Source organism: Alosa pseudoharengus, unplaced genomic scaffold (assembly GCF_046254945.1).
Source record: "Alosa pseudoharengus isolate Yale_2024_CS ecotype anadromous, Long Island Sound unplaced genomic scaffold, YU_APseudo_1.1 YU_APseudo_1.1_scf_4, whole genome shotgun sequence".
Classification (NCBI taxonomy): Eukaryota; Metazoa; Chordata; class Actinopteri; order Clupeiformes; family Clupeidae; genus Alosa; species Alosa pseudoharengus.
Window position 1 is genome coordinate 9,807,160 of NW_027468774.1, and position 26,726 is coordinate 9,833,885.

At 41.4% G+C, this 26,726-nt stretch overlaps 1 protein-coding gene across 4 annotated transcripts; it reads right to left on the reverse strand.

Moving 5' to 3' along the window:
• Positions 1-5,500: 5,500 nt before the first annotated feature.
• LOC143102807 (pancreatic secretory granule membrane major glycoprotein GP2-like) lies at positions 5,501-12,377 on the reverse strand. Of its 4 annotated transcripts, none has more exons than XM_076266618.1 (5): positions 12,204-12,377; positions 10,378-10,454; positions 8,516-8,854; positions 8,058-8,149; positions 5,501-7,219 (listed from the first exon to the last, which is right to left on the reverse strand). In XM_076266618.1, the coding sequence occupies exons 2-5, from the start codon at positions 10,430-10,432 to the stop codon at positions 7,160-7,162; spliced, it is 546 nt and encodes a 181-aa protein (XP_076122733.1). In that variant the 5' UTR covers positions 10,433-10,454; positions 12,204-12,377; the 3' UTR covers positions 5,501-7,159. The 4 variants fall into 4 exon arrangements, with proteins under 4 accessions (XP_076122733.1, XP_076122731.1, XP_076122732.1 ...); XM_076266616.1 differs by lacking the exon at positions 12,204-12,377 and adding an exon at positions 12,042-12,195; XM_076266617.1 differs by lacking the exon at positions 12,204-12,377 and adding an exon at positions 10,686-10,834.
• Between the last annotated feature and the right edge of the window lie 14,349 nt (positions 12,378-26,726).

Genomic DNA, 26,726 nt, shown 5'->3' on the forward strand with positions numbered 1-26,726 from the left:
GCCGCTCCAAACAAAACGCATGTCTCACAATAACGTACAATGTAAGAAATAAAGGTCTGCCTCGAATAAGCATACCTCAAATAAATACCTGTGCTTTGCAGCCTAAGTAAATAGCAGACCCTGGACATAATTTAGGATTTACGGGAAATGCAATCATACGATGTTGGACGCCTGGCGATGCTCTGGCCGTCTACTGTGCCTCTGACACCGCTGCCTCATTTTGGATGGTAACTCCACAGGTGAGCGCGAAGATTGGACGTCGTGGATGCGTAAGTAAACTGTTTTTTGCTGAGTCCGCAGACAACATTCTCTTTAACCGTTACTTTACCATCTGCGGTGTACAACTCAAAGTAAAGACACCACATTTTAGATGAGTTGGGAACGTAATTGTCCGCTCAGGCTGACCGTTCTGTGCGTTATCTTCAATACTATCTTCAATAATATTGAATATCTTCAATATAATTTTCAAAACAGGGTGGCTATTGAGGGCTCTGGCTCCAGTCATTATTGTGGCTACTGGCTATTATTGGCTTGATTTGGTCATGGGCCAACGCTAGAATATGTTTAGAGCACCCGCTATGAGATGGCAAACAATAAAATAAAAAACAAACTAATCATAGACTGTAAAAATGCGCTACACTTGGCACTAAAAACCGAATAGTTTATTTATAGTTCGACTAAGGATATTTTACGTCAAGTTCGAATGCATATTTGCAGCAGGACAGCAAGCAGACCGCTCTTAGTTAGAGCCGCTGTGTTATCCAATGAAATTAAGTTGCGCTTCAGGGCGACTCCACTCGGACTCCATGCGCGTTCCCGAGCAACTTTTTCTTCTTCTTGTTACGTGGCAAGCAAAGTATGTGCATTATCGCCACCCTCTTACTGGAGGACGACTCTCTTTTTACAGAATATCCAATAAAAATCGACGTGGTTCATGCGTCATTTCCAGCTTTAGAACTTGGCGCATGGTCAGAGCCGACTGGCGCTGGATCCGAGCCCCAGTGTTCAACATGGCGTTGACTATGAATTGGCCGGATTTACTAGCCTAGCCTCCACCATTCATTTGTATGGAGGGCGGGACTTAGTCACTCTCTCCAGTTATATATAATACCTCCATGCTGCAGACAGATCTTGCAGTTGCCTTCCACGAGCTGCACGAGCTGAAACACGCCCTCATGACGTCAGTTCAAAGACGTGATAGGGCCATTTGGGAGGAATGTCCTCATGATGATTATGACTAGAGGCTCATGCTGCTTCCTTATGTTGGAATATGCGAAAATAAACAGAAATCGAAGGGATACATTCTTATACGTGATTTCTGCAACAATGGTAGGCTAGCCTACTGAAAACGTTTGGATATTCTGTTATTTTCTGCTGTTGGCTAAATAGATAGACACACATATAGGGGAAACACTTGATATTGAATTTATGTGCTACAATGCAGGCCTGTTAACTGTATGACAACAGTGGTTTATTTAAACTACATCATAATAATTTATTTCGTCAGTCATCATGCTCATTTTAATGAGTAAGAATGAAAGTTCTGCTGTGTTTATTGCAAACAAGATTCCGCGATGTCTCCCGCGAGTCACGTCAGGCAGACTGTAGCCTTTCTGTCCGGGATGAGCTGCCCTCTGTTGTAGCTCCTGCCGGCTAGCCTCTGAAGATCACGTTTACGTAGAGAGCCAGACGAAAGTCAGACTCAGACAAGACGAACACGCCTAATACCTCCATGGATCTTGCAGTTGCCTTCCACGAGCTGCACGAGCTGAAACACGCCCTCATGACGTCAGTTCAAAGACGTGATAGGGCCATTTGGGAGGAATGTCCTCATGACGATTATGACTAGAGGCTCATGCTGCTTCCTTATGTTGGAATATGCGAAAATAAACAGAAATCGAAGGGATACCTTCTTATACGTGATTTCTGCAACAATGGTAGGCTAGCCTACTGAAAACGTTTGGATATTCTGTTATTTTCTGCTGTTGGCTAAATAGATAGACACACATATAGGGGAAACACTTGATATTGAATTTATGTGCTACAATGCAGGCCTGTTAACTGTATGACAACAGTGGTTTATTTAAACTACATCATAAGAATTTATTTCGTCAGTCATCATGCTCATTTTAATGAGTAAGAATGAAAGTTCTGCTGTGTTTATTGCAAACAACATTCCGCGATATCTCCCGCGATGTCTCCCGCGAGTCACGTCAGGCAGACTGTAGCCTTTCTGTCCGGGATGAGCTGCCCTCTGTTGTAGCTCCTCCCGGCTAGGCTCTGAAGATCACGTTTACGTAGTAAGCCAGACCAAGTCAGACTCAGCCGAAGTCAAACAAGCCTAATACCTCCATGGGGGCAAGTATGCTCGCCCTAGATCGGGCGGACCAATCAAATCGGGCCTTACGATGATGGACAGGTGGGTCTATCACGTCATCTGAGCACGCTTAGATTAGGCTTATGTTTTAAACAAAAACACTGTGTCTAGAAGGATACATGGCTTTTAAGACCCCATATAGAAAATGCATATTATTTAATGAGGTTTTATCACTGAAAACAATTATTTCTGAAAACTTTGGCCAAAGTTGAGATGTGGGAAAACTCATGGTTTCACTTTCATCAAGGGAGAACAGCACTGTTGCATTGCGACATGTTCCCTCGTTCGTTTGAAATCTCTGATGGACCACCTGTTCGAGGATTTTGCGACAGCCTTATCCAGCTGTTTAACATGTTTGTAGCATATCAGTGTTCAACAGAATTATTTCTAAAAAACGGAGGGGATATATCAGTATATCAGTTTTTTCCTAATAGCCTATCCTATAGGCCTACGTATCTCTTAGATTTTGCTAATGAGTGTTGTAGGCTAGGAGTTATTGATGGCACTAACTTTTACAAAAGACCAGAAAACAATGTTAAGGCAGTTGTGGAGAAGAAGGATGATTTGTGTGTTTTCTTCCTACACCTTGCGGTAATCTATTTCGTTGCTTAGGTTGGTTAGGTCTATCCAATTGAGTGCATAGGCATTCCCCCCCTGTATCGGTTGAAACATGCCCCATAATTACGTCCCAATGGAGCAGTATCAGACTCATATTCTGACTAGAATTGAGTATGACTACGTCAGGCTACAAAATTGATATTCCATTCCTCAAAAGCAAGTATTTATGTCAATGAAACTGCCATCAGTGTCATCAAAATGAGAAGTCTTGACACCATCGTTTATGAACAAGATAGTCAAGATAGTTTGATGTACAGTATTGTTAAAGCCCGAACATTTAGTGACTGTACACCCATCGGCCTGTAGATGGTGGTGTTTAGCAAAGGGTTACTGGTAGAGGATGATGAGCTACAAGGCAGGACTGTCTCACACACTCAGGCCCTATTTTGGCATTATATCAGAGACGGATGGTCAGAGGCGTAAAAGTTTATAGACATTAAAGGCCACTAATTTAATCAAAAAGAGAAGGAACCACTATGTCATAATGGTGGCCTCTGACACAAGAAAAGAAAATTATTATGTTGGGCGCCAGGCAGCGTTAAAACTGCCGTGTCAGTATTAAGACCCCATCACCCTTCCCGTTTTAAAGTTGACAAGAAAAGAAACACAACACAGCATATGGTTTTTAAGCAGGTGATGCAGTGTATTAAACAAAATGTCATTCAGTTCAGGACGTCGGCGACGTCGACAACAGTTCAATAGATCCAACAAAACGATACGTCTATGGCGACGCACACAAACAAAACAATAACCAAAAAACAAACAAATGAAAACGAGCGGCCTAGGAGGGGGGGCTGGCAGCAAGTGTTCCTGTGTGTGTGTGTAGCCTATATGAGCGTGTGTGTGTCCCGGGAGGAGAGCAGCAAGGAAGAGATGAAAACGACGTAGGCCTAGTTGAAACCGAAGTTTCTGGAGGAGGTTTAGGGAGGTATAAACTCGATTAGCCAGGCAAAAAGTGTAGCCTAACACTTCGCACTAATCCAATAGCACAGTAGCTTTATAATCCACACGTCCGTTACGAAAATCCACATTCACTTCCAGTAGTCCAATAGGTCCATACGTAGGTTTTAGTTTACTTCCATCAAAGCGCTTCCGAACTTCCACCGAGCTACCGCAACCTCCGACACAACGCATTGCCTGAACATTCAACTCCCCGCCTGTTTGACAGCTCACTGCATTTTGCTGCTCACCTATTTTGTTTAAAGCGAGACTCCAGCTCATGACCTCCACCACACCTGATTGGCTAGTCAATTAGAAGGTCACTAAGTCAGTGAACTACTTCAAGTGACAATAGTGAGGAAGTAATATATAGTGAAAGTGTGATGTAGTGAAAATAAGTAAATAAATATATTTGGGTAGATTAAACATTGTATGTAACCCTGACAGAAATGTGATTCTGTCACACAGCATTGACCACTTTGTCAGAAAATTATTATACTTTACCTGGAATACCTTGTTGAGCAGGATGTTTGGTAAAATTGAGTTAAAAGAACTAAAAAAACAATAGCAATCTGAATACAATCTTCAATCAGCGATACAATCCACTTTATTATTGGAAAATCCTGTCAGCTCCAGTGCATTTTAGCGGTAAGATATCCATAGCAATGCCATGCATGTGTTAAATGAGAATGTGAGGTATGAGCTACACCTGGTGTAGCTCAGCCCTTAGAATGTTAAAAAAAAAAAAAACTGTTGTCACAGTGACCAACAATGAAGAAATTGCTTATATGCACTATTTTTATGGAATTTGTTGCAAAACTGCCCCAATAATAGTCCTGGTTATTCAATACCAAAAAATTTAGTTTTACATTATCAGTGATGCAGATGTTTTTCACATACCTTTGGATAGTTTTGCAGTAATGGTAAACAGCGTGGTCTCATTTTGCCAAACACAACTTCAATACTAATGAAATATGTATAGGGCATCCACTTTGAGGGGTTAAAAATTCTTTATTGGTTTTATTTTACAACTGAATCACATCTCAAATTCCCTTTCCACCAAAAACGCTGGGTTATATTTTCTCAAGCAAACAGAAGTCTAGAAGGTGTGTCTAATTCACAAATAAAAGCATTTATTCAAATTTATACAAATGATTCATTCGATAATGTAACTCAGGGATTCACTGCATTTATCTGAATCCATTGACTCTTGATGTTTTGACTCAAACACAGTATAGGCACTGAGAAATCAAACGTTAACAGTGTTATTTCCAAGAATACTAGTTCGCAAATTAAGCATTTATTCCAACACACCTCAAAATTACATGTTAAATCCACCTCATATACACTGAATGGCATATAGTTTTTTTTTATATCATTAATAGGCTATCTAAGAATAACACACAGACCATGCCACTGACAAAATAATAACATTTGTAACAGACAAATGAATGAAATTAAATGCAATAGAATTGTTTCAAAATGTGTCTAGATTATGTGAAGGTGTTTCAAAATGTTTGTTTGGGAGTCTGTTGAATCTGTTTAATGAATGCTGCAAAATATATAATGACGGCTGTCAATGGCAATAGATTCACACTTTTCATATCATTCCACGAGTAGTTGGTTTGCTCATTGCAATGGAACTTCATTGAAAGTGAAAGTCAGCAAGTACTGTACCGGTATGTTGTCACGCAACACTTGCTGAAACCTTTCTAAGTTCTATTTGTGTGGCAAACTATTTGATTTCTCAGTGGCCAAGAACCGATGGCAAATTAATTTTTAAAAATGTGAAGTGTTTTTACTCATTTTGGCAAGTAGCCATATACTGTAACAAGCGTGATAATGTTTTGTAATGTATTATTTATATATCTATATTAAGCGGGATATTTGCATCAGGGTCCTGTTCGCCCTGTCAGGTCATTGGGCCCCATCTTAGCCAAGCGAGACGCATGTCTTGTTCATATCGTACATCCGAGTCAGTGATGAATTTTTCGCCATGCGCTCCACTTCCATTGACCATTGCGCCCACAGGTGTGTCAATGAAAAAAAATAAGTGTGGTCAGGCACATGATCCAAAAATCCCTATCATACACCCACTAAAAATTAGTATTTTGATCCCATGAGGGAAATTTGGTCTCTGCATTTATCCCAAACCATGAATTAGTGAAACACACACAGCACACAGTGAGGTGAAGCACACACTAATCCCGGCGCAGTGAGCTGCCTGCATCAACAGCAGCGCTCAGGGAGCAGTGAGGGGTTAGGTGCCTTGCTCAAGGACACTTCAGCCATGCCTACTGGTCGGGGTTCGAACCGGCAACCCTCCGGTTACAGGTCCGAAGTGCTAACCAGTAGGCCACGGCAACCCTCTGGTTACAGGTCCGAAGTGCTAACCAGTAGGCCACGGCAACCCTCCGGTTACAGGTCCGAAGTGCTAACCAGTAGGCCACGGCTGCCCCCGTAGAGAGAGTGATCAAGGGGGCGTTCTCTTTTTATACCCTTTGAGCTGGCTGAACATGTCCACGTTTGCTCTTATTCTGTCTTGCTGTGAGGTAATAGTTCTGCTTTTTTTCCCTTCTTGCCAGTTGACTTTTTGTTGGCCCCTAACTGTCGTCTAGTCTCTTACTACTAGTACATTATGTTCTTACATTATGTTCTCACACTATGTTCTCACACTATGTTCTTACAATATGTTCTTACACTATGTTCTCACTATGTTCTCACACTATGTTCTCACACTATGTTCTTACACTATGTTCTTACACTATGTTCTTACACTATGTTCAAAACACATGTCATCTAGCATATCACACTTTAAATCTAACACAAAATATTTGATATCTAAGCAAACAGACTTTATGTTTTAAGCAAACATTCTTTAAGTTTAAATAAACACTTTAAGTTTTATAAGCAAACTTTCTTTAAACCTAGACAAAATCACACAGGTTATATCAGCAAAAACAATTTTATGCTTTAATATAACACCTTCTAATTCTAAGCTTTTAAATCTTAAAACCCTTTAAGTCTAAGTTGTTTCACACTGGTTATCTATCACTACATTGCAGTATTTGCACATTTTTATTTGTTTTGGAGCAAGCTGGATTTTAGCAATTACATGGCTAAAAATCTTTTAATAGTAAATCATGACTTTCTACGTTTTCATTTTTCCAAAAGAATCTTTCAGATCCTATTACAAGATGAATCGTCTCTTCTGCTGGGTCAGAGTCACACCATCTTGACTGTGGTGTCATTCGGGTAGCCCATCTGAATCAGCTTCTCCCTGATCTGCAATAACAGACAATCAGTTTGCATCACATTCTATGTCTAATCAGGTACTATTGTTATTATAGGAACCTTGTAACGAGTGGACCTTTGACCTTTTCAAACATCACACCCCATGAGGCCCTCAGCACTCCATGGGCATAACTGGCACTACCCACCCTTAGTTTACCTCCTATCGCCATCAGCACTCCATGGGCATAACTGGCACTGCCCTCCCCTAGTTTACCTTCTATCGCCATCAGCACTCCATGGGCATAACTGGCACTGCCCTCCCCTAGTTTACCTTCTATCGCCATCAGCACTCCATGGGTATAACTGTCCCCTCTCTCTGACAGTCCCATGCATATCAACACAGCCCCTGACAGGAAATAGTTCCAACCTCCCTGTTCCAGCGGTGCCACCAACAAATGGCATGTAGCCTAATCATACTCATCAATACACATCAATAGAAATAGAACCACCCCAGGCATTTTGTACACCAGGATATATGGGATATCTAATACACGCATACAATACATACAACTTCTGCTTCCAACATTTTGGCAATCAATATGACTAATGGGTGTGGTACCTGTAACTTGAACTGACCAAAAGTGTGGTACCTGTGAGTTGAACTGACCAAAGGGTGTGGTACCTGTAAGGGGAACTGGGCTATAAAGGGTGTGGTACCTGTAAGGAGAACTGGGCTATAAAGGGTGTGGTACCTGTAAGGGGAACTGGGCTATAAAGGGTGTGGTACCTGTAAGGAGAACTGACCAAAGGGTGTGGTACCTGTAAGGGGAACTGGGCTATAAAGGGTGTGGTACCTGTAAGGGGAACTGGGCTATAAGGGGGGTGGTACCTGTAAGGAGAACTGGGCTATCTCAGCAGGGGAGGGTTCTCTCTGCAAGACCATCTTCAACTTCAACCTCTGTTGGAAATATGTCCTGGGCTCTATGCAAATTACCAGGTGGCACACGCACACAAAATCAAAGATTTAGCACATGTTTACTAGTCAGCGGGTTCATGAAATTTCCCGGCAAATCTCACACATACGTTTTTGAAAAATATGTGTATGAAAATATGACAGAAAATTCAGCTATATTCAGCATCATGATCCAATTAACTGGCCATGATTTGTTAGTTTTAAAAATCACAAGGTCGTTGTAGCTCGAGTTGGTGGAGGGAAGTCTGTGTGGCATATGAAGATATGTTTTAGATACGAGATATGAGTGATATGAAGATATGTTTTAGATACAAGATATGAGAAAATCTACTCCCACACTATAGCAAACACATACCAGCACAAGAGCACTTTACCTGCACAGTACGCCAAAAAACAGTTAAAATGGCAGCAGCTGTCGTCCCAGTGTCCACACACCTCCCTGGTCACGATGCCATTCTCTGGGCGAGGGTGAGCACCGTTCAGCCAGAGGGGTACATGGGTGCCACATCGATACTTAGGGACGCAGGTCTCGGGCATGCGAACGCTCACCCCCTGGTGGACCATCCGGTACCAGCCTTGCCATTGGACATTCCGGTCGCATCTGATCGTTATGTTGATGAGGCTGGTGGTGGCCCTCCAGGGGTCATTCAGCACAGTGTAGTTGTAACAGGGGTCACCCTCTTGGGCTGACGTGGCTTGAGGGGTGTGCAGAACTGATAGATAGATATAGATTTTATCAGACATGTGGACTCGATTCACATGACTTGGAATCGAGTCAGACTGATTTTAATGACCCGACTTGATAAAATTCGGCATGACTTGAGACTCGACTTGGACTTGAATACTATTCACTCGAGACTTGACTCGGACTTTGCCTCTTTGACTTGTGAGTCAAAAAAAACATTTCCTGATCGTGGACCAGTCACCCCAGAGATGCTTTTACTTCCACAACGAAAAAAAAACAAAAGACATAGTGGACACAAACAGGCAGTGATCAGTGCTGCTGTTACCACCACAGGACGCATCACACACTTTGTGTAGGGCACCAAGAGACAGAGGAAGGACCAACATTATAAATAGTAGCCTAGCTTTACTGCAAACTGGAGAGAAAATGAGTGGCAGGTTCCAGCTGGCTTGTCATTGTTGATGACTATTGATATTTCCTTTTAAATACGTATAAAAGGAAATCATGAAGGCAACAAAGACGAGATTAGAGGAAATTACGGATTTATCCGGTTCTCACTAGCCTACTGTTATAAACTGTGAGAGCCAGGGCACTTTGACATAGGCTACTCACTGTGATTTGGAAAATGGACAAGAATATAAAGAGTTGTCTTTGCCTTTGTGAAATGGAACTGATGAGTCTTGAAGTCTTCAATAATTTGTTTACATGAAGCACATGGTATGCCGATTGAAATGCACTCCACTTAGCTAGGTGGCTTCTGGCTACCAGGCTCATAATTCACTTTTAATTGCAAACAGCAAATGTCTAGCAAGCATCATGTCATACTTTTACTTCCAAAGGAATGAAAGCTTTTTGTGCCAACTTAATATCATGCTTATCATTGTTAATATTGTGCTATACATGTGGCACAAACAATGTTAGTTTGTGGACTAGACATAGCTATATTTAAATGGAGCTAGTGTAACAATGTACATTTTCCAGTATTTATAATTACACAAAGATGTTCTTATTTGGATACACCATGTGTATCTACAGTGTCTTGTTCTTCTAGGTGTCTATGGAGGCCTAGCGCAGTGAAATGCCATCAGTCAAGTTATTACTCATCCTTACAGTGGAAAAACAATATTTGCTGCTGGGCTGAATGTCATGTAGCTATCCGTTTCGTACATGCACCACGTGCGTATTACACAGGTATGCGCATGCATATATCGTAAAAGATTTCAAGACGGAAACATTGAACATATTTTAATCTGTATTTATGAAAGAATACTGTAGATTAGATTGATGTGTTAAAATTATGATTGATAGTCTAATAATGGCATTATTAAGTGAAGAGTACCTGATGACTTGTTCAGGACTTGAAAAAGATTGGGACGGACTTGGACTCGACTTGCCCTTCTCTATCTTTACTTGGGACTTGACTTGGACTTGACTGCTAAGACTTGGGACTTACTTGTGACTTGCTGTGACACCATAACCACCATATCATATTATATTACCGGGTACATCATATTATATGATATCATTTTTGAAGTTGTGGCAGATTCTTACCCAGCAGCAGCAGGAGTAGACCCCCCATGCTGAAAGACGTTTCCTTTGGACGCATCAAAGCAACCTTGCTGTGCTCTCTGTGAAAAAACAAAAACAACAAACAACAAGGACATTTCACCTCATTGGAAATAATACAAATGATTCATTAGAGAAGGTAACTCAAGAGTTCACTGCATTTATCTGTAAGAATCCATTGATTCTTGATGTTTCGACTCAGACACAGTATAGGGGTTGACAAATCAAACATTAACAGTGTTGTTTCCAGTAAGCCTTATCAAGTGATTCACACCAATAAGGAAAAACTTCACCTTGCCGAGGTTTCTAATGAGATGTTTTCTGTCCTCACAGTAGATGGGACTCCCTCTCTTCACTCCGTATCTTTCTCTCTCTATGTATCTTTTGTCTCTCTCTATATATATTGTATTTGTCTTTCTCTCTATATATCTATTGTTCTCTCTCTCTCTCTGTGTTTCTCTCTTTATGTCTCCTTTGCATCCCAAGGTTCGCTCCAGGGGATTTGACTGTTAAATGAACACACCCACTGCATCTCAGTAACGGTACGAGGCAAGGCGAGGCCAGACGGGGCAAATTAATTTGTCTGCCACTTTTCAAAATAAAAAAGCGCTTTACATGATCTAAGAGCTTATAGAACACAAAATAACTCCCAAGCATACAGGACAATCATACAGGACATTTATCAATCTGAAGCAAATACATAAAGCAAAACCAGAAATCATCCATTTGTTATTCAGGGAAAAACTAACATCAAGCTCTTTTACAGCAATACCCTGAGTTTACAAAACATACATCAATAATCAAAATAACAAAACAAGTGCAATAAAAGAGTATAAATTATATAATAAAAATAGTGAGAAAAGATGTACGGAGCCTGTGAGGTGACACGAAAAAAAAAAAAGAAGTTAAAAAAAAAAAAAAACTGAGAAAAGGTATGTACTTGGGACAAACACTGACTAGGTTTGCGAGATCTTGAGTTTGTTTTGCGAGATCTCGAGTTTCTTTTGCGAGATCTTGACTTTCTTTTGCGAGTCTCGCAAATCCATCAATGCATTATGAGAACCACTAGAAATGTTCCGGAGAGCTTTAGCCACTGGAATTAGGTTGCAGTTCCTTATTTTGGCCTCTGCGTTGGTCTGAGGTTGCGTTCCACACTGACTGACAAGCCAACCTAGTCAGGGTGCGATTTGTGAAAAGAGCCGAGGGGGGGCGGGGGCGTCATCGCTCCTACATCCAAACCTAAACCTCGATTTCAATAGTCAATTTGATTTTAGAAATTCATTAAAAATATGAAGTGTCGTTTCCCTTTCTTTAACTTGTTTAGCTGTATTCTCCAGTGCAGTGAACAAGCCGCTGCATTCTGCAGTGAGTCAAGACCAGAAGTTAACGTTACCGGCACACACGCACAGTGATAGTCTTTTGATTTTAGACAGGGCCGGTTCTACGTTATTCTGTGCCGGGGAGCAACACGCCCACGACCGCAACAGCCATTATGGTCTAGGTATACGCACGCAGCACAGGCGAGCACAGGCTACCAGGAGAAACATCAACCAATTCAGATCAATTAGTTAAAATAATATAGATGAACCATACAATTGCAAGCGACCATGCCACAGCGGGCTACTGTATTAATGTCATCATTGTCCTACCGTATCCTCGAACTCGTCTGTTGCCTGAATGTGAAGCCAAGAACCATAGGCCTACCTTCTTTGCGTTCTCTCCCTCCTTTTTTGTATTTTCTATCCTCTGTTTATGTTCTTTTTTCTGGCTACCAAATTTGTTTACAGCCATTTCCCACTAGTTTTGCCTACCAAGCATACGCGTAGGCACGGCCAGGCCTGTCTACTTGTCAGTCTTGCCCGTCCAATTAGGCTTTCCTTCGTTTACGTTCACCATCTAAAAAAGACGCGCAAGTCTACACTGCGCTGATAGTTCAAGAATCAGTAAAATCGCATAGGCTACAGCCGGCAGCTCCGTAATTGTCAGGTGTGATGAAATGCGTTCATATTCAGTGGCGTAACTATAGTAGGTGCAGCAAGTGCAGTCGCACCAGGGCCCGTGACCTCCCGGGGCCCGTCGCTACCCACGCCCTGCCTCCTTTTTTTTTTTTTTAGAACTTTAGAATGTTAGAGCACGGAGAGTGAAGCCTACCTTTGACGATCTATCGGAAGATGAGCGCTTAACCGATGCAGAGAGATACTTCAAAGTGCAGGTATTTAATAAACTCTGGACATCATAATCAGTCAGCTCTCCCAAAGATTTGCAAGTATGCGAGAAACTTGTCATGTGTTTGAGTCTTTACGTCCTATGACCCTTCAACTCGCAGGTGATGATGAACTGCTTGAAAAGGCAAGACGTTTGTCAGACCATAGCACGGACACTGCACCGACATTCCCAACACAACTCCTCTCATTCAGGTCTTGCTTTAAAGCAGAGATTTCACAGAAGTCATCTATTTTTCAACTTGCCAAAATGCTGGTGGTAGATTATGACAGTGACAAGTTCTGAGTGTGCCACGACACTTATTCTAAAGATTAAGACAGTGTAACATCCACATTCGGGGAAGTGTGTACTCATGTGGTTTCTGAGATTGCCTGTGACTGCGCAACAGCTAAGCGATCTTTTTCCAAACTCAAACTTATTAAGACCTATACCTAAGGAGCAGCATGGGGCAGGAGAGGCTCCGTGGGTTAGCCATCCTGTCCATTGAAAATACGAGAGCCAGAGCATTACAGTTTTTTCTGAATGCTTAAACACATTTTTTGTAACTATGGCTTTTTTTGCAAAACTCTACACACAAATGGCAAAACCACTCACTGAGTTCGCAAAACTAAAAGCACAAACACTGCTTTGCACTCAGTTTGCAATTTTGTAACACACACTTTGCACAACTGTAGGCACAATGGCTATTATTTACACTATTTTGCCAACTCTTTGGCACACTTTCTCATGTGAAAACTGTTTTAGATAATTAGTTCACTTTGCAATCAGCCTAAGCACTATAAATAAGCCACAGGTAATGTACAATGGGTACAATGGAGTGAGCAGGAAGAGTGAGAAGAGAAAGAAATAGCCCTTTTACAGACAAAAAAACAGTCTACATGTGGGGATATTGTCATGTCAGGCCTGGATACGTCATTCCAGAATATATTTTTCCCGGTGCCTCGGACTAGGACATTGCATGTGATGTAGACAGAATTTTGAGAGAGACGACCCGATGTAGACTGATTTGTTTTGTCTCAGTGAAATGCTATTTTGTGTTTTGACTTGGAAAAACACACTTGTGTTTGTTTTGATGTGTGTAAATAAACACTAATACTTGAAGTTTGGATCCCTGTATGTTTACAGACCTATGACAAAAGTATGACCTCAAACTGACATAGTCTACTTTGTGCACAGAGAAAGCAAAAGCCAGATGTGTTTTTTATTCATACCATCAGTGTGTTGTTGGCACATTGTGTGCTTACTATTGTGATGGCTTGTGTTTACTGTTAGATACGAAAACACCATTTTTACGAAGGTGAGAACTACAATGTTTTGCTGATTGGGTGAGAGGTTTTGCCATTTGTGTGTAGAGTTTTGCAAAAAAAGCCATAGTGACAAAAAATGTGCTTAAGCAATCAGAAAAAACTTTAAATATTGAGAACATCGTTGACGATTTTGCACAACGAAAGGCTCGTAAGATGGCCTTCTTCTAATGGCCTAATTCACGCATATTGGGGATTGTATGCATATGAATGATTTTATTTCGTTTCTGGACGGTTAAATAAGTTAGGCTACATTACGTTTTGTTTCTGCGCAGTGCGAGTTTATAAGCAAGCAATCTACGCTTGCATTTTCCGCAGAGGGTTGAAGAGGCGCATTGAGTGTTCCCATAATTCCATGCGAGTTGATGTTAATGCAGTAATATTAGATTACCCTGGCCTGCAGGCTGTTAATAAAATAATTTTTTAATGTTTTCACATCTAATGGATATATAGTCGTGTGTTTTTTATTTGAAATTGTAATCTGTAACTACTAAACTACTTCGGCGCCTCAGGCCCTTTGTATAAACAATTGAAGTCACCCTTAATGTGTATTGCATGTATCAGAGCTAATTCATCCTGGGCCAAAGTTTGTCGGTATAGGGCCCGCGTAGCGCTCTCGCACCTGGGCCCACCATTGGCTTGTTACGCCACTGTTCATATTCCACTTTTTATGTCATAAACGCTGCATGCCTATGAAAAGGCTTTGCAGTAGGATTGTTCGATGGTCCAGCTGTTGCTTTAATTTGTGTTTTAATTTATGCAACGCACCGATGCTGGGTTCATGCCGTTTTGCGCAAGTTTAAAATGTTTAGCCGACAGCATAATGTCCACTTTGCATGTCATGAATGTAACATGCCTATGATAAGGCTTTGAAGTTGTCCAATATGGTCAATCAATTGTGTTTCATGTGACGCACCGAAGCTACATTCATGCATTGTTTTGCTCCAGTTGGAAATGTTTTTGCGTAATTTGTCAGCTATGATCAAATGCCTTCAGTAAATTCCACATAAATATAACATATGATTAATGTTTGTATGGCCACCCATTTGAACATTTCTAGCTACGCTAACGAGAACAGAATTTCTTTTGATACATTTTTAAAAATAAATCGTTATCAGCCAATAGGGAAACTGCCAGAAACAACAAGCAACAACGCTTTAAGCTGGTAAGTGAGACACATCGATGAATGCACACTTAATGCAGAATCACCACAGAAAGCGTTTATTTGATTATTTATTTTTCTGCCCCCAGACCTCCAGACCGGGCCCGGTGCTGTTGCTCCCGTTGCTTGCTTCCCGTTGCGTCTCTTTCAGTGATTTCGCCGACAATGACACTGCAGCCTGGCCTGCATTTATGCGCGAAGCCCGTTAGTTTTGCTCTTGTTCGCCGCATGCTGGCAAAACAAGGCACTGCAACGTAATTTCAGTGACTGAAGCTCTCCAGAACGTTTGTGGTTCTGCATTGATGGATTTGCGAGATCTCGCAAAAGAAAGTCAATATCTCGCAAAAGAAACTCGAGATCTCGCAAAAGAAACTCAATATCTCGCAAAAGAAACTCGAGATCTCGCAAAAGAAACTCAATATCTCGCAAAAGAAACTCAATATAAAGAAAGTCAATATCTCGCAAAAGAAACTCAAGATCTCGCAAACCTAGTCAATGTTTGTCCCAAGTACATACCTTTTCTCAGTATTTTTTTTTTTTTTACCTTGGTTTTTTTTTTTTTCATTTCACCTCACGGGCTCCGTAAAGATGCGTATAATTTAAATAATAATAATAAAAATAAAAGTAATAATAAAATGTTGAAATATTAGTCAAAGCAAGAACTTTGTACAGCAATATACATATACTTTTGATCCCGTGAGGGAAATTTGGTCTCTGCATTTATCCCAATCCATGAATTAGTGAAACACACTCAGCACACTGTGTACACACAGTGAGGTGAAGCACACACTAATCCCAGCGCAGTGAGCTGCCTGCATCAACAGCGGAGTGAGGGGTTAGGTGCCTTGCTCAAGGGCACTTCAGCCGTGCCTACTGGTCAGAGTTCGAACCGGCAACCCTCTGGTTACAGGTCTGAAGTGCTAACCAGTAGACCACGGTTGCCTCACTGCCTCAATATCATGAATTCCCTTGAATTGGTCTAGTGACACAAACCTATTGAATTTGAATAACTAATACAATTTGTTCAATTAAAGGCACACTATGCAGGTTTTTTAGCTTAATATGCAAGTTTTTTCGCCTAATTTACCTTCATTTAACAGCTTCAGAGTCATTGGAATGGTTATATGATTTTTTTCGGGTTGAATGGTGGCCGTCTCGCTTCCCCCTAGCGCCTGTGAGCGGAATAACCACCCTTGCAACTGTCGGCCTCAGTGTCAGGAAATATAACGAGTGTAACGAATTGCTTTACTGCATTCAAATACACATACACGCCAGACACCGGCTAGAAAAAGGTAGCAATGAAGTTTCTCAGACATTCGTCATGACAAAGCCAGCGAAAAAGAAGCAAAAACTGAGAATACAGTAAGGAAATTCCCAATACTGCATAGTTTACCTTTAATTAGATGCAAAAAGTGAGTTGCAAAACAAAAAGGAGGCAATGACCATCGAAGTTTGCAATAATGAGTTCTAAAACCATCCGATGTCTATTACATTTGAAAAGTCCTTAAATGGCATCTAAAATATCCCTGTTGAAAAAAACAGCTAGAAACCAGATTATGCTGGTAGCTGGTTTTAGCTGGTCTTTGCTGGTTTTCTTCCAGCTCTTGCTGGTCTTTGCTGGTGTAGCTGGTTGGGCCACCAGCTGGATATGCTGGCGTGACTATCTGAGGAAGCTGGTCATGCTGGTGTGACTGTCTTGTGGGATACAGCTGGTGCAAGATGGTCATGCTGGTGACCAGCCTGTCAAGCTGATCATGCTGGTTTGCTAGAATGACCAAAATAAACTGGCATGGCCAGTTAAACCAGCACTATAGACCAGCAACACCAGCTAAAATTACCAGCTTGAGGTGGTACGACAAGCAAAACCAGCTGAATTACCATCATAAGCTGAGAAAACCAGCTGAAGGTATGTTTTCGCAAGAGTTTTGCTGGTCTAGCAGGTCAACCATCATAGGGTCAAACAAGCTGGTTAACAAGCTGGTCAACCAGCAAACCACCTTTAGCTGGTCAGGCTGTTTTTTTCAGCAGGGATGACTCAATATTATCATACGTCTACAAACGTGTTAATTTCCTTTACTTTAACAAAGTGGTCAAAATTAAACAGGGTTTCAGATGCTAAATGAAGTCTTCCATTTGCCCAAACACAAATATGGTGGTTTGTTAGATTTGGTTAAAGCCTCAACCCAGACTTCACCAATGCCATGGACCCCTCCTGCTCCTACATTCTAGCATTCATCCAACATTCTTTTTATGGGAAAACTGGCAATCCAAATCCCTAAGGGTACCAGCTCAAGACTTTTATGTTATAGCACAAATAATGAGTAGATGTTAGCTTTATGTTTTAGCACAAATAATGAGTAGATGTTAGTTTTAAGATAGGAACCCTAATTGTTTAAGTTTCAAGGTTCCTTTATTAGGTCTCCCAAAGAAGAAATTAGCTTTGGATAAGAGTCACAACCACATTACAAAACCGCAAAGAACCAGAGCATAATCAGCTTTATTGGCCAGGTTTGCATAAACAAACAAGGAATTTGACTCCGGTTAATCTTTGCTCTCAAAGTACAACACACTTAACATATAAGAATAAAAAAAACCATAAAAACCCATTAAAACCATAAAAAGTAAAAGAATAAAAACTAGTAAGAATGAAGGGCAGTAGAATATGGCTATGTATAAGAATAAATCTTATGCAATAAGAATAAGACTTCTACTAAAGTCCACTGTCATCTCCACAGTCTTCTGTGGAGGACATAGGACATACCACATACAATACACATACAATAAATAACACATCATGATGAGCACACATTCACAGCCATCGATCATGACATAAATTACACTCTCACACACATACCATAGCATAGTGCTGTCATGGACTTTTCATGTGTCACGCCGTACAACCCCTCCTCTCCCCTTTCATCTCTCTCTCTCTCTCTCACCTCTCACTCTGCCTATTCTCACTATGGTATAACACGATATAGTACCAATGATATACAATTGATATTAACCATTTTGATTTATAGTAATACTAACCCACTCTATCTCTCGTGTGAAAACTCGGACAAACAAACCAGACTTGATTAGAAATACATTGTGGACAATGGCAGCTGACAGTATATGAAAGCAGGCTTTGAGGACGTTTTGATCGATAAGAGGATTTACTTTCCTCCAGAAGCTATCAAAAGGGACTTAATTATGCTATGGAGGGGTGTATTCAAAACTTTAGAATACATACAAGGTGACAAACATTGTGGCGAGTAACCGTGCAAATCACCGTGCAAAAACCACTGACGTTAATGCTAGCTAGCTAGCTAGTGGAAGATTGATACTAAGATATGTAAGGTTACGTTAATATTTGATGTAGTAAGAATATAGTTGTTGGTTAATGAGCATTTTCATCTTGGGATTTAACAGGGAACTTGTGCCCACGCTGTTGGCTTAGTAGCCTACATTACGTCGAGCTGTTGCAAACGCGAGAGACGTCCTGTAGGCTACTGCTGATGAAAATATACCCCGTTTTCTAGCCTCCGGGGTACCAGCTATCAGTATTACACGTCCCCCGTGCAAAACGTTTGACCATGGTTATCCGTCGGGGTTTTTTGAGTTAATAAACTCCATAAATAACCATTAATTTGTCATTTTATGCCTGCTCCCTGTTGTTTCCTATGGAGTTGTCCGAGCTGATGTCCGAGTCCCGCTGAGGCTGGACTGTCATTGGCTCATAAGCGTTCTAAGGGTGGCGCTTAGCGACAGGTCAATTGTGAGGTATACCATTACTAGTCATCAGCCATCTTTGTGTTAGGCCCTCATCGCACCTGAAGTCCCATCCCTACAACTGCCCTACCATCGCCTGTTGCTGTCCCCCTGCCCGGACTCCTGGCCCGCACAGCCTAGCGACCCACTACTTGCCCTATGACAACTCCTAATCCCTATGGACAATTCATTCCTACACTGGACTATTTGAACTTTCTGACACTAAATAAGATTCATGCATTATCATAACGGATATTTAACCATCCCACCTCTTGTAACATACACCTCAGGTGGCTTTAAACACCATGTTCTATTCTCTACACCTAACTAACTTCACTTCATTTATCATGAATACAGACCTTACTGCTCTGTAACTGACCCTAGGCAGATGGGTCAGGCCCTTGAGTCATGGATCTGCTCGAGATTTCTTCCTACATGTATTTCCAATTCTAGGGAGTTTTTCTTCGCCCCTGTTACTCATGGGCCTTCTCTGATTGTCTAACACTCTGTAAAGCGCCATGAGACATGTGCAATATTTTGGTGCTCTATAAGTGATATTAAATTGAAAGTGAAAACACACACACACACAGATGCACACGCACGCGCGCACACACACACACACACACACACACACACAGACACACACACGCACTGACGCACACACACACACAGACGCACACACACAGACGCACACACACACACACGCACGCACACACACAGACGCACACACACACAGACCATACACACACACAGACGCACACACACACACACACAAGCACGCACACACACACACAGACGCACACACACAGACGCACACACACACAGACGCACACACACACACGCACGCAAACACACACACACACACACACACACAGACACACACACACACACACACACACACACACACACACACAATGTCCCAGATGGTGGCATGATATAAGAGGTCAGCAGTTCTAATTCTAGTACACGTTCTGTGTGTTGAATTTGGTATTCCCATCAAATTTAAATGGGACTAATACCAGAACACACAGCCTTATACAACAGTTAGGTCCAGTCAAACTATTGATTAATATGTGATTGGACAAGAGGCATTCCATGAGTGGCAATGTCATAGGACACCCTGTCTTCATCACTAGTAATCACTCCACATTTTGCATTTACAGTAAATGTCTGACTTGAGCATTCCCCTTGGCTGAGAGACACACTGACCATGAACCCCCTTCCCGCCCAAATTTACAGTAGGCCTGATATGCAAACAGCTCTGGAAAAAAATAAGAGACCACTGCACATTTTTCTGATGTCATCCTACAGTTGCTGAGTGACATTTGAATGAGTTGACGGTCATATTCAAATTTGCAGTAGTCTCTTAATTTTGAGTTTGAATTCATTCTGTTTATTATTGACATGTTTCCTACTTTAAGGTGACGATACATGGGGTAACGTTTTGGGCAATGTTTCTGAGCGACACTTTCCCATTGAGATCGGGCAACATCATTGCTATCTGAATCATTTGATACTTACGCTGTGCGTCTTTCTCTCTCTTTATTTCTCCTTTGCATCCCCGGATTTGCTCCACTACATAAATGGACACACCCACTGCATCTATGATGCCAGGCAAAACCAGACAGGGCAAAAATATGTATGTGTCTATCATAGTCAAAATACAAAGTGCATTTACATGAGCTTACAGAACACAAAATAAATGCCCACACATAGAGGCCAGCCTCTTTGCATACCTGAAGCAAAAGAGGAATTTTCACAGTGATAAAAAGGCACATTGTCCTTTGTGGTCAATTGTCCTCTGTGTATTTGTTTAATACCCAAAGCTTTTGTCTTAGCTGGCATATGGCTTAGGCTCCTGGCACGCTACCTGGTCGCCCCCCCCCCCGTCTCCTCTCTCTCCATGAACTCCTTCTGAACGCAACTGCTGAAAACTGAAATGTATCTGCCAAATGAGAAATGATTATCTGTTCAGATTTGATATAAAAAAGGTATCTGTTGTAGAATTAAGCAATAAGCCCCGTGAGGCCGTAGGTTACACTGATTCTACAACAGCTAAGTGGCGTTGTTAGGCATGATGCGCTAGCGGAGTGCCTAAAACCCCCCTTAGTTGTTTTAGAAACAGCGTAACCTACGGACTCGAGTGGCTTATTGCTTTTCTAAAACTGTTACTATAAATACCTGGCAAAGTTTCATAAAGTAAAGGCACAGCAACTTGAAATATAACAAGTTATTCCTAGATAATCATTCTTCCGCCAAGAAATATATTTCCTCTATCTGAATGGTTGCCAAGCAACGTCAAGACGCAGCTGCTTTAACTTTATCAAGTTATGGTAGCGCAGTAGTAATATAGAACGAAATGCGGTCAAGGTGTATGTTTATGCTGCATTTTATCCTGCTTGTCAGAACTCCCACGTGTGTGATCTATGCCAGGTATGATATGCTTTGACCTTAGGTCTATATTAGATTGATTGTTGTATTGATCTTTAATATTTTATTGTTGCTTGTGTCTTGAACACTGATTGATTGTAGTGTATGATTAATCCTGGCATTACAATAAATTGTTATGTTAACTGGTAATCTGTAACAATACTTGCCTGAGGTTATGCTTCTAGTAAGGAATCTGTTAGTCAGATCAAAAGTCAAAGTCAAAGTCAGCTTTATTGTCAGTTTCTTCACATATACTAGACATGCAGAGCAGTTGAAATTGTGCTTCTCTCTATCTCACGGTGAAGAAGAAAAAGCACAACAGATACAGTAAGACAAAAAGCACAACAGATACAGTAAGACAAAAAGCACAACAGATACAGTAAGACAAAAAGTGCAACAGATAAGACAAAAAGTGCAACAGATAAGACAAAAAGTGCAACAGATAAGGACATTTTAACACTAAACAATAAATAACAACAATATCACACAAGACAAAATCACAAGACAAATACACAAGACACATTCTCACATTTGAGGCTTTTGTGTGCAGGTGGGTGAGGGCTGGGTGGAGGGCAGAGCAGATTGCATCCTCTGTGGACCGGTTGGCTGGTATGCAAACTGGAAGGGGTCCAGGGTGGGGTGGGGGTGGGGGGGGGGGGTATTTGATGTGTGACGTGACTAGCCGTTCAAAGCACTTCATAATGATAGGGGTCCTAGGCAGATACCTAGGCAGTGTGTGTGTGTGTGTGTGTGTGTGTGTGTGTGTGTATTTTTATCTGAATATCTCTGTGTTTGTGTATTTCTATCTGAATCCTGTACTAGTTCTGCACACCCCTCAAGCCAGGACAGCCCAGGAGAGTGACCCCTGACCCCCCAAGGAGTGATGTGGTGTCCAAGGAGTGCTGTGGTGTCCAAGGAGTGCTGTGGTGTCCAAGGAGCGCTGTGCTGTCCACACACCCCTCTGGCTGAATGGCCCTCACCCTCGCCCAGAGGATGGCATCGTGACCAGGCAGGCGTGTGGACACTGGGCCAGCAGCCACATCCATACTGGTTAAGTGTGTCCTGTAAGCTACTGTTATACTCCACATCCATACTGGTTAAGTGTGTCCTGTAAGCTACTGTTATACTCCACATCCATACTGGTTAAGTGTGTCCTGTAAGCTACTGTTATACTCCACATCCATACTGGTTTAGTGTTTATTGTAAGTCCTGGAAACTACACTATTTACAAACTCATGGATCCTCTAGGCTTTTATTTGGCGTACCGTGCAGGTAAATATTTTTTTATTTTATATTATTTATTGCAATAATGAATATAATGCAATATGTTGCTTGGAGGTCAGTTTCACAATTTTGTATCTATGGAATGTAAATTCCATAGATTGAAGCAATAAAGCCTTTCCAACTAAAAAGCCCCACTCCATGTACATTTGAGTGTGTGTGTGTTTGTATTTTTGTGTGTGTGCACATTTGAATCTCAAAATCACAGCCACCTGTACTTCTTCCATCTTCCCAGGTCATGCTGTTGGTGTGTGTGTGTGTGTGTGTGTGTGTGTGTGTGCACACTACTTCTTCCATCGTCTCATCAGGTTGTGCTGTTGGTTTGCTTCTGAAGGTCTCTGCTGTTCAGACTTTGAAGGAAACTGAGATTGAGGAGCAGATACTGACGCCAGCGAGTACAGCAGTACAGTACTGCCCTCTAGAGGCCAAGCTGGACACTGCACTCAATAACACAACAGTTACAGGGATGGGCAACTGGCGGCCCACGGGCCACATGTGACCCTCTTCCTCACTCAATTTTCAATTTTCATTATAATCATTATAATGTTGGTTTCACAGGTCTTTACCACATCTGAACCAGATCCTTATTGTAATGATACAGTCATTAGGCTCTAACCTACAGTATGAGATGGCTTCTCAGAGGCCTCTTCTCAATAATAATCTGTGAATGTGCAGTGCCATTGTAAAGGGCTTAATCCGGAGTCAGTCCAGGATCCACCACCATCCCTGAGCAAAGCTCTTAACTCATTGAGTGCCAAAAACGTAATATTACGTTTTTTCTTCCCATGCGTTGAGTGCCAAAAACGTAATATTACGTTTTTTGCTTTTTTTAAAATTATGAAACTAGACACTCTAACACACCTTATATGTGATTTTGGGAACTCTTGTGATGAAAGGAAATGAAATATACTGTATGACGATCGAAAACTCATGAAAACGCACAATCTGGACATTTTATCTGGACATTTAATCTTTGGGCCGCTTTGGGTTGAATCAGTGACACATGCACGTCAGGTCAAAACCAGGCCATTTTCGTGGGTTTATCACTAGGTGGCAGTCTCGCCAGGTCTCGCTTGGTCACTTCCCGGAAACTTGGGTGTATGGAGTACTCTCAGATGAGATGAGATGCTGTCTTCTACAGGTCAGAGTGTGAGGGTGTATGGAGTACTCTCAGATGAGATGAGATGCTGTCTTATACAGGTCAGAGTGTGAGGGTGTATGGAGTACTCTCAGATGAGATGAGATGCTGTCTTCTACAGGTCAGAGTGTGAGGGTGTATGGAGTACTCTCAGATGAGATGAGATGCTGTCTTCTACAGGTCAGAGTGTGAGGGTGTATGGAGTACTCTCAGATGAGATGAGATGCTGTCTTCTACAGGTCAGAGTGTGAGGGTGTATGGAGCACTCTCAGATGAGATGAGATGCTGTCTTCTACAGGTCAGAGTGTGAGGGTGTATGGAGCACTCTCAGATGAGATGAGATGCTGTCTTCTACAGGTCAGAGTGTGAGGGTCTATGGAGTACTCTCAGATGAGATGAGATGCTGTCTTCTACAGGTCACCCAGGGGTGTGTCTCAGACCCAGTGACGGACTGGGATTAAAAAACGGCCCTGGCATTTTCACCAACCAGCGGCCCACACGGGGACGCGCATGCACGCGCGTGCATGTGCCCGCAACACATATAACTTCACATGCACGGACATAACACGTTTGTAGCCCCATTGGTGATGAACTCTAACTTTAATATGCATAAAGACTGAACCAAGAACATGGATATATCAACGCACAACTCCAAAAAAATGAATGCAATATGAAATATGAAAATGAAAAAATAATAGCCTAGAATACATGGATTTCTATGCAACGTCACGAAAACATGCGTGCGCAAGAGGCAGAAAGCACCATAGAACAGCATAGAGCAGTGCTCTCCATGAAAAGAACAAAACCAATTTGCACCAAGCACCAATTCCCCATGCTGAAGGAATAGACGCATTCGGTTTTGAAATTCCCAGAAGTCATTGCTTCATGTAGCCTAACTTTTGTAAACCAATAATAAAATAAAAGATACAGGCAGCATATTTATTGTATTCCAATTTCAAACAATGCACTTTTAAATCATTTGATTGAATAAGGTTACAAAAGAATGTAGACTGATGTAAATATTGAGGGTCACCATGACTGTAGTGTAGAGACTCATGTCTGGTATAAATACTGATCAGTTTCCTACTACGAAGAAATTAAAGGGAGGTAGAGATAAATGGCTTATTCGAAGCCATGTAACACTTTTGATGCTTGATAGTGGGCCGAGAGATATTATAAAACCGTCTTTACGATAAATGGGCCGCGCAAACCCGACAAGCATGCCGCTCCGTGATTGGCCAGCCCAAACGGCCCACGAGGGGCCGCGGCCCTTCTGGCATCTGCCCAAATGCCAGACCATCCAGTCCGTCACTGCTCAGACCACTACAGTATAAAGGGGCCAGCTGTCAGTAGATGGGTCATATAAGAACCTGGGATCCATAACAGGCTTAAATTTAATCTAAACACAGAAAGTATTTGCAAGAAAGGTCAACAGTGACTCTTCTGTCTTCGCAAGATGGCAATATATCATATATTAAATCTGATTTAACGTTTTCTATGACCTATATAGGAATTTCAGTGTCATATATAAAGCTGCAAAATCGTGAAGGTCAGTGGTAAAATCATAGGTGTCCAGCAAAGCAGCGTCATAGACCTGTACAATAGGTTTGTCCTGAAAAATGTAGAATCTATTGCATCAGTCAGTGGTCACACTCTTCACCCTGAATTCCAGTTGTTACTTTGTAGGTCACATTTCAGATTCCCTTCTGTAAAAATCAACAGATTCAGAAATTCATTTGTTCCTAGTGCTGTTTCTCTGCTAAACTCAGATCTGTGACAGAATTAGTTTGGGCTGGCTTATTTGCTGGACTGGTCCCGGAGTGTATGCAGAAAGTGTTTTTATTTATTATTTATTTCTCATGCACTATGTGAAACAGGGATGCTTAAAGTACTATGTTTGTGTACACACTGCATTTTTATCTGCCTGTATGTTGATTACTAACCTGACTCTCGCCAAATGAATTTCATTCCACCTAGCTCCACTCATCCATCTGGGATGTGGGAAAACCCATTATTTCACTTTCATCAAGGGGAAATAGCGTGTTGCATTGTGACATGTTGTTCCCTTGTTCGTTTTAAATGTCTGATTGACCACCTGTTTGAGGGATTTACGACAGCCTTTCCCAGCTGTTTAACCCTTGTGTTATCCTCAAATCTTACCGACACTCATTATCCTTGGGGTCAATTTGACCCCAGCTAAATAAACCCTCAGAAAATTATTATAATTCATATTTTTATCCAGTTTTTTTGTGACATGTACTTAACAAGAGTGTAATAACCATCATCAAAAGCCCTACAAAACAATCCCCCTCCCCCCACACCCCTTTATGAACCTTGGAACCCTGGCTGGCAATATTGCCCATCCAGTGTCAGCAGCCCAAAGTCTTGCTGTTGCTTCCCCTTTTGACTTATACAGTCCTGCCAAAATGGCGTATATGTAATAAGTACTTGTGTATGTAATAATGATAATAATAATATGTTCTCATACTATTCAAATAATAATATCCATAATGTGTCAAATATTCATGTATCTTACTGTATGTTTCTTACAGCTGGGGTCAAACTGACCCCAAGGAACATCAATGTACAAAATATTTGTACAGGACATTGAAAACATATTATTGTACAAATTTCATGCTAACTCTGTTGTACCCTTCAATTGAGGAAAAGTCATGAAACATGAAGCAAAAAAAAAAAGTGAAGCATATATTTTATGATGTTAAACGTTGATTGGGGTCAAATTGACCCCAAGGATAACAGGAGGGATATAACATGTTTGTAGCATATCAGTGTTATTTGAATACAGTGAATACAGGAGGGGATATAGGCTATCAGTTTTTTCCTAATAGCCTACCCTACTACGTATCTCTTAGATTTCGCTAATGAGTGTTGTAGGAGATATTGATGGCACAATAACTTTTACAAAAGACCAGAAAACAATGTTAAGGCATTTGTGGAGAAGAAGGATGGTTTGTTTGTTCTTCCTACATATCACGGTAAGTTATTTCGTTGCTCTGGTTGGTTAGGTGTATCCAATTGAGTG